Source organism: Penaeus japonicus, unplaced genomic scaffold (assembly GCF_977035675.1).
Source record: "Penaeus japonicus unplaced genomic scaffold, GWHDUDI00000001_assembly GWHDUDI00000026, whole genome shotgun sequence".
Classification (NCBI taxonomy): domain Eukaryota; kingdom Metazoa; phylum Arthropoda; class Malacostraca; order Decapoda; family Penaeidae; genus Penaeus; species Penaeus japonicus.
In genome coordinates, this window is record NW_028234428.1 from 239,774 (window position 1) to 249,059 (window position 9,286).

General features: G+C 50.4%; 1 protein-coding gene across 1 annotated transcript in view; it reads right to left on the bottom strand.

Annotated features, from left to right (window-relative positions):
- LOC147468743 (histone H2A-like) overlaps nucleotides 1–1,408 on the bottom strand; it is a 2,390-nt gene extending 982 nt beyond the window's left edge. Inside the window, exon 1 of the mRNA XM_086551879.1 lies at nucleotides 1–1,408. This exon is cut by the window's left edge and continues 982 nt beyond it. Within this exon, the coding sequence (XP_086408005.1) occupies nucleotides 890–1,261 (372 nt within the window). The 5' untranslated portion in view covers nucleotides 1,262–1,408 and the 3' untranslated portion in view covers nucleotides 1–889.
- Nucleotides 1,409–9,286: the final 7,878 nt, after the last annotated feature.

Consider the following 9,286-nt stretch of genomic DNA (forward strand, 5'->3'; position numbering starts at 1 on the left):
CTCTCTCTATTTCACATTGATTCTCTCTCTCTTTCTTTCTTTCTTTCTTTATGTTTTCTTTCGCTTTGATTCTCTCTCTTTCTCTCCTTCTTTCTATCTCTCTTCTTCTTTCCCTTTCTCTATCTCTCTTTCTTTCGCATTGATTCTCTCTCTCCTTCTTTCCCTCTCTCTCTATTTCACATTGATTCTCTCTCTTTCTTTCTTTCTTTCTTTATGTTTTCTTTCGCTTTGATTCTCTCTCTTTCTCTCCTTCTTTTTATCTCTCTTCTTCTTCTTTCCCTTTCTCTATCTCTCTTTCTTTATGCTTTCTTTCGCATTGATTCTCTCTCTCTCTCTCCTTCTTTCCCTCTCTCTCTATTTCACATTGATTCTCTCTCTCTTTCTTTCTTTCTTTCTTTGTTTTCTTTCGCTTTGATTCTCTCTCTTTCTCTCCTTCTTTCCCTTTCTCTCTCGATCTCTCTTTCTTTATGCTTTCTTTCGCATTGATTCTCTCTCTCTCTCTCTCTCTCTCTCTCTCTCTCTCTCTCTCTTTCTTTCTCTCTCTCTTGTGTTCTTTCGCTTTGATTCTCTCTCTCTCTCTTTCTCATTCTTTATGAACAGTGATATTGGAATTTTAAATTGCTTTTGGGTGGATGATAAGTAAATTAGTTGATTGGCACTTAGTATGTTGTGGGGGCATCGGTGAGTTGTTGATAAGTTGAGTATAATGACAATGTTATTGAAGAATATGACATTGATATTGCAATCTATGCATTTGGGCTTGGGGTTTGAGGTTGAGTAGCTAGTTTATTAGTTTGGGATTGATAGAGTAGTCAATTACATCTCTAGGGAGATTTTGTGGCTCCGAAAGGAGCCGATGTTGTTGAAAAGAGGCAACCGAGAGAAAGATTTATTTCTTCTCAGTCTTCTTGGGGAGGAGCACAGCCTGGATGTTAGGCAGGACACCACCCTGGGCAATGGTCACACCAGAGAGGAGCTTGTTCAGTTCCTCGTCGTTACGGATAGCCAGCTGCAAGTGACGGGGGATGATACGGGTCTTCTTGTTGTCACGGGCGGCGTTACCTGCCAGCTCGAGAACCTCAGCAGCCAGGTATTCCATGACGGCAGCCAGGTACACAGGGGCACCTGCTCCGACACGTTCAGCGTAATTTCCCTTACGCAGAAGGCGGTGAATCCTACCTACAGGAAACTGAAGGCCGGCCCTGCTCGAGCGGGACTTTGACTTGCCCTTGACCTTACCACCCTTTCCACGACCTGACATGATGCTTGCTTTATAGGTATCTCAAAAACCTTGCAAGCCAAAACCAGAGCTTACCTATTTATAGGCGCCCACCGTTGAAACTTACCGATAGCGTTAGATGGCAACGGTTCCCACGCCCGTTGAGCCACTAGCTGGGGCTCACTCACCTGAGGCTGGCGCCCGTGTCGGCCCATAAAAGGAAAAATCCTTATCGGTGTTTACCCCCGCAATAAGGAACCGCCTTGTCGTGGCGCGGGGGCTTGAACTCCTTCCTCGGAAGAGCCCGTTCTAGAATTGGCCAGTCTCTCCCTCCCGTTGAGGTGGCCTTCTAGCGGTTGATTCTCCGAGGAAGGACGACTAAGCGTTCCTAGGTGCTGATCTAGTAGGTGGGATCACACCCCCCCCTGGTCCTCCCCCCAGGGGGGCACACACCTGCCCACGTGTTTGCCGTGCGTGGCGCCCCTGTGCGCTGGGAGACGGGAGTCCTGGAGGTTGAGCGATGCCGTGTATGAGTACGCCCTGCGGCTAGCAACACGCCTCTTTGGTCCTCTATTCCAGCAAGACGGGTGGCCTGATCTTGGCTCGATTAGGTCAATCGGCTGGTCTCTCTTTTGAGCTAGGCTAGGGTCAAGCAGCTCCTGTCTTGCAGGCAATCGCATGTATTTGCGAGTGCCATCAATGCGAGGCAGGGGTTGCGTATATCCTCCCACCACCCCTGTGGCTTCTGAGCATGGTCTCAGTGCACAGCTTCCCCTTGTTGGACTCCGTGGTGGGTGGGGGCGTGGGAGGATGAATTGAACACTATATTTATGGCAACCTTCTGTAAAAAAACCCTGACTGACCCCCACGTTGACGAACCTGGCATGAAGATGACCAAGGCTGTCACCTTGGAACCTTTTAAGGTCCTTGGTGACAAAAGTAAAAAGTTGGGAAAGGCTCTGGCGTCGGTTCAGAGAAAGCCTACCCAAGAGCCTCGGGCTGGACCCTCCAAACCAGCCCTTGGCACTGACAAGTCTCTGGCGTCGGTTCAGAAGACGAGTCAAAGTAAAAATGGAAGCCAGACAGGACCCTCCAACCCTGCTGGCCCCACTGCCAAAATTCCGGCGTCGGTTCGGAAGGCAGGTATTAAGCGTCCTCGGCCGGCTACAGACTCGGAGGGCGAGTCTGTAGCCCCGAGTCGGTTCCCCCAGTTTAGGGTTCCCCCTAAACCGGAAGGATTCGACAACGCTTATCAGATGGTACGGGCTCTGGAAACCCAGAGACAGTGCCGTCTGACGATTAGAATTGCCAAAGACAAAGGCATGATAATCATCCCTAAGGACCAGTCCACTCTCACCTTCCTCCAGGAGACTGACAAGCTCCAGGACGGACGGAAGGTGAGTTTGGCGGCCCTGACTTCTGATGAGAGGAAGTCCAAGATGGTGCTTCTTGGCTTCCCTCAGATGTATGACCTTGAGGTCATCACTGCCCATCCTAAGGTGGTGGGAGCTTCCCGACTTTCCAAAGGGAAGCACCCAACCAGGCAAGTCCTGGTCACCTTGAAGGGAGCCCCAGTTGCGTCCTTGGACCTTGGTAATTGGGGCTCCTACAACCTCAGGACGTATGTCCCTGATCCACTCCGTTGCTTCACGTGTCAGAAGTACGGACACCACCAGGCCACTTGCTCTGCAAAGCCGAAGTGTGGTGTCTGTAGTCAGGCACACAGCACGGAGGTGTGCCTCAAAGCACACAAGGAGGGCAAGCGGGACACTACTGCCAAGTGTCCCAACTGCCACAAAAAGCACCATGCCTGGAGCCTCGGATGTTCCGTCAGGAAGGAAGAGGCTCTACGGCGACAAGAGGTCGTTGCAAAACGACCGGACTTTGTTCCTGCCCCTCCAGGCACTTACGTCTGGGGGCAGAACAAAGGGGTAAGGGCTCCCCCCCCTCCTAAGAGGAAGGAAGCACCGCCCAAAACAAAACCACCACCGGACACCTCCAACACAAAGGAGTTTCCGGCCCTGGTGGGTGTTCCAAGACGGAAACAGACCCGGAAGGGGTCTGGGAACACACCAAAGGCCAACCCAAGAGCGGAGAGTCAAACTCTGTTTACGGAGAATGACTTGACGCTCCTGCTGACGGCAGTTGTCACAGCAGTTGCGTCAGCATTGGGACGGACCAGTGAAGAGACGGAGAAGGCAGTCGAGGTCGCCGTTACGGCAATGACCCAGACTGTCGCTGCCCTGAAGGAAAGGGATGTAAGGCCCAAGGCCTCTACACCCAATCCAATTCAGGGCGAGACTCCTCTCCCCACAAACCCCCAGGGCGAGACTTGTCTCCCCACCCAACCCGCGGCCAAGACCACACTGGCAGAGCCTGAACCCAAACCCCAAAGGGCAAGGAAGCCACGACCATCCAGAGTAAAGGTCAAGGCGACCAGGGGTTCTCCACCTCCCAGGAGACCCAGCCCTTCTAATGGCTCGACCTGTCCTGACGACAGTGACGAGTCCAGTGAGGAAATCACGATCAGTGAGGAACTCACCAAGGAGTTGTCAGACTCCGAAATGTCTGACGTTACCCACACTGGGGCGTCAGACACTGAGACCGATTATGTCGACGTCATTGACGACGCAGACTTAATGGACTCAGATTAGCACAATGGCTCCTAATCTAAGCATACTGCAGTGGAATATCAACAGCTTTTCTCGGAGGAATGCCCTTCTCCACGCGATCGTGCGATCTCGGAGCATTGACATTGTCATGCTCCAGGAGACTCTAACAGGAGACACTGTTCGCTTCTCAGGATATCATCCCTTTGTGTTGCCCTCTAGCGAAGGCACCAGAGGTTTGATTACCCTTGTGAAGTCGAATATTCCCTGCTCCCTGATTGCCGATCCTGTGCAGTGTGGAGAAGGTGTTGAACTCCTAGCAGTTGAGATCCATATGGCTGGGGGTCCCCTCAAGCTGTACAATGTGTACAGCAGGCCAACCTGTAGGAGCTTAGATATTAGTGAAGTCTGTGCTGCTGCGGCACACGAGCCAATTCTCATAGGGGGAGACTTCAATGCCCACCACCCCATCCTGGCTCCCACGCGGAACCGGGATGCGGCAGGCTATCATATAGCCGCGGTGCTTGAGTCATGCCCCGAGATTGCTCTCCTCAACAACCAGGAGCCTACGCACGTTGGCGGGGGGGTCCTTGACCTTACCTTTGTCACTGCGGCCTTGGTCGAGAGGATTCGTTGGTCTGTGGACAACACTGCCACGAGCGATCACTATGGGATAGTCACCACCATCTTGGATGCTGGCCCAGCCCCTGTGCCCCAGCACAATCCTCGATGGAAGGTGGACAGGGCCAACTGGAAAGCTTTCCAGGAGGCCCTGGCCAGGTGCCTCAGAACCAGTGAATTCTCACATAATGATAATGTGGATACACTTGAGGCAAGACTAGTTAATGCCATAGACGAGGCAGCCTCAGAGACCATTCCCAAAACTCGTCCGTGGTCCAGGTGTTTTAAAGACGCCTGGTACTACAATGATGAGGTTAAGGAGGTCAACCACAGAATCAATATGTGCAGAAGACACTTCCGCAGACAGAGAACCCCTGAGAACCACGCTCTTTTGAGAGAGGCTCTCAGGGATGCTCAGGAAACTGCTAAGAGGGTAAAGCAGGAAAAGTGGCTGGAGTGGTGTGAGTCCTTTGGCCACCAAACCTCCCTTACAGAGCTGTGGAACCGCATCAGACGGGCCACAAATCGCTCAGCCCCCAGAATGACCCACCATGACCCACGGTCGGAGGCGGAGAGACTGGCACTCGAGTTCTCTGCAAGAACAAGTAGCGCCGGTCTACCAGCAGAGTTGAGGGCATGCCAAGAGGAACTGCTTCCAGGCAGGCATGCCCTCATCAGAGAAAAGGCGGTCGAGCCTGATGATGCCGATGCCATGTTCTCTCTGAGGGAACTAAGGCGAACATATAAGACCAGTTCGCGGTCAGCCCCGGGTTGTGATGGGATCTCCTACCCCATCATTTCCCACCTAGGACTTGAAGGTGAGCTTGCACTCTTGCATCTTATCAACAGGTCCTGGGAGACTTCCTCACTACCACAGTGCTGGAAGAGGGCTGACATAGTTCCCATCCCTAAACCAAAGGAGCCGGGTCGGTACCGCCCCATCTCTCTACTCAGCTGTCTGGGAAAGACGGCAGAGAGAATGGTACTGAACCGGCTCCAATGGAAGCTGGGACCTCCACATGAACACCTACATGGGTTCACAAGGGGTAAGAGCACTGCTCACAGTATAGCCACTTTACTGAGCACTGTCAGCAAAACCAGATCTGTCATTGTTTTCCTGGACCTGGAGAAGGCCTTTGAACTGGCGAGCCCACTTGCCATTCAAGAGGTCCTGATCCGCAAAGGAATCAAGGGCAGACTGCTTGCCTGGATTGGTGACTACTTTCGGGACAGAACTGCCAGAGTGAAGTTCCAAGGTCACCTTTCCAGGCATCTACCCCTGGAGAATGGCACTCCACAAGGGGGGGTCCTCAGCCCGGCTCTGTTTAACACCCTCATGTTAAGCATCCTCGACATTCCACTCCCAGCGGGGTGCAAGATCATCTCATATGCAGATGATCTGGCAATTATCTCTGTTGGGAGGAAGAATGAGAATTTAATCAGAAAGACCCAGCGTTGTCTGGATCTAATGTCTGAGGAATGCCGCAGAGTCGGGCTTAAGATCTCAGCAGCCAAATCGAAGGCAATGGCGCTGAAACAGGATGTCCGAGACCAAAGGCTGCGAGTCCAAGGGTTAGAGCTAGAGTGGGTTCATGTCTTCCAATACCTGGGTGTATGGGTTGACAGTAAGCTTACTTTCCGCTCGGAGGTTCAATATCTCCTAGAACGGACCAAGGCAAGACTCTCTGTCATGAGAGCTCTGTCAGGGCGGCGCTTAGGGGCTGGGCACCGTGTACTAAGATCCTTCTATGTGCACGCTGTCCGTCCCATTGTGGACTACGCCTCCGTCGCCCTGATTACGGTCAAGCCTGGACTACGGCAAAGGCTTGACGTCATGCAAAACGATGCCGCCAGGATCATTCTGGGTGCTCCTATATGGGCTAAGGTTGCTAACCTACTCTTGGAGGCCAACCTTTTCCCTCTGGACATCCGGATCGATCAGATGGCGGCTCAGTTTCTTGCCAAAGTCTTACAGTCCCCGTCGGACTCGCAGCTAAGACAAAAAGTGCAGCGTCGGCTCGTACAGAACCATGAACTCTTTGCCAACAACTCCTGGCTGTCTCATACAGCCAGGGTGTTGATACGCTTTGAGCTCAAGGAGACTCTGTTGGTCAAGGGCATGGACCTCCCCCACCCTGACTATGCCACAGCCCCGCCGTGGGCAAGATCCTTGATAGAGTATTCTGTCATGAACCTGTCAAGGAGAAAGACTCAGTACTCTCCGTCTCTTTTGAAGGCTGAGGCGGAGAGGAACATTGCAGAAATCACTCCACCAGGTAGTAAAACCTACTTCACGGATGGTTCTGTAGACCCCATTTCCCACACTGCAGGCGCCGGCTTTGCAGCAAGGGACGTAGCACAAGCTATGCGGGTGTCCGACAATGCCTCCTCGCTCCAAGCAGAGGCTGTCGCTATTATGGGAGCCCTAGCCCATGCAGCCCAGACGGACGGGCATGTTGTCATACATACATACATACAGACTCTAGGGCCGCCATTGACAGCCTGCAGCAATGCACGCCCCTTGATAACGTTTACCTTCTGACCACGATTCTCACTATTGCTCAGAGAATCCTGGATCAGGGTAGACGCATTATCATCAACTGGATTCCAAGCCATGTTGGTATTAAAGGGAACGATGTAGCTGACAGGCTAGCGGAGGAAGGCAGGAAAAAACCCTTGAGTAATCTTGTGGTGCATCCTAGCCGAGAACTGCTAAGGCGTAAATTGATGGCTGCAGGGCAGGTCGGTGCCCTGCAGCGCCACAGAGAGGAAGCGAGAGCCTCCCCCTCGGCCAGCTGGTACTCAGACGCCACAGGCTATGAGTCGCTGATACTCTCTAACAGAATACCAAGGCGAGCCGAAGTCAGTCTTCACAGACTGAGATTAGGCTACCCTTGTGCGTGGCAAATCATACCCACCATTGGGCATGATGAGCGACGCTGCAGCCATTGTGGCGCGCCGGACGCCAATTTAGAGCACTATCTGATGGAATGCGAGCACACTCGCTTCCTCAGGCAGGGCCCTGAGACGACAGCCGCCGGGTTGGTAAGGCGGCTATGCCTATTGCTTTCCCCGTGGCAACTGGAGCGCCTTCTGGCAATCCAACCGCCACGGTAAGCATTCAGTTATGATGATCAGATGAGTCAGCACTTATAGCTGGCAGAGGCCGGGCCGCCTCGTGCATATAGCCCGGGCGAAGGAAAGCCTTCGCAAATCTCTCTGAACTGAACTGAACTCGGTGTTTACTCAAGGTATAACCACCGTGATGCCACCCAAAACTTCCGGAAAGGCTGCCAAGAAGGCCGGTAAGGCCCAAAAGTCTATCACCAAGGGTGATAAGAAGAAGAAGCGCAGGAGGAAGGAGAGCTACAGCATCTACATCTACAAGGTGTTGAAGCAGGTCCACCCCGACACCGGTATCTCCTCCAAGGCCATGTCCATCATGAATTCGTTCGTGAACGACATCTTTGAGCGCATTGCAGCTGAGGCTTCCCGCCTTGCACACTACAACAAGCGTTCCACCATCACCAGCCGGGAGATCCAGACCGCCGTCAGGCTGTTGCTGCCCGGAGAACTGGCCAAGCACGCTGTGAGTGAGGGCACCAAGGCTGTCACCAAGTACACCTCCTCCAAGTAAATTAGAAGGTTGCACGGTTTACCTGCCTCCTCTACCAACATCGGCTCCTTTAGGAGCCACAAATTGTGATAAAGCAGATAGAAGGACATGGGCGTTGTTATCTTGTTGTTTTTGTTTACTTTGCACCGCGGCGCGTGGTTTGGGTCAGCTGTTTGTTTATTTAGGCGAGGGGCTTATCAAAACTCTTATCTAGGGCTTGTATCGTGTTACTTGCATTGCGCATTGCATAGAAAATGAATGACATATTGATCTGGCATAAATGAGCTATATACCAGGCATGTGTAATATATTCCATATCCGTTACTTTTTTCTTTCCTTACACACTAAAATATCACTAATAACACTACAAGACCACACATATATCACAGCCATGGTTTGAAATGATGATTTTCACAGCTTGCAAATATAGATGTTTATACTTGTACATCATAATAGTAATTCGCAATATATATATATATATATATATATATATATGGATGTATGTATATAAGGACATGTACATGCATTTACATAAATAATAGATGTGTGTATATATATATATATATATATATATATATATATATATATATATATACATATACATATACATATACATATATATGATATATATACATATTCTTCCTCTTCTTTCCCTCTCTCTTTTTATGCTTTGTTTCGCTTTGACTCTCTCTCTCTTTCTCTCTCTCTTCCTCTCTCTTTTTATGCTTCGCTTCGCTCTGACTCTCTCTTATTATTATTATTATTTCCCTCTCTCCTTCTTCTTCTTCTTCGTATTTCCCTCTCTCCTTCTTCTTCTTATTTCACTCTCTCCTTCTTCTTCTTCTTATTTCCCTCTCTCCTTCTTCTTCTTCTTCTTCTTTCCCTCTCTCTCTCTATTTCGCATTGATTCTCACTCTCTCTCTCTTTCTCTCTCTCCTTCTTTTCCTCTCTCTTTTTATGCTTTGTTTCGCTCTGACTCTCTCTCTTCTTCTTATTATTATTATTATTATTATTATTATTATTATTATTATTATTATTATTATTTCCCTCTCTCCTTCTTCTTCTTCTTCGTATTTCCCTCTCTCCTTCTTCTTCTTCTTATTTCACTCTCTCCTTCTTCTTCTTCTTTTTCTCTCTCTTTTTTCTTCTTCTTTTTTCCCTCTCTCTCTATTTCGCATTGATTCTCTCTCTCTCTCTCCCTTTTATGTTTTCTTGCGGTTT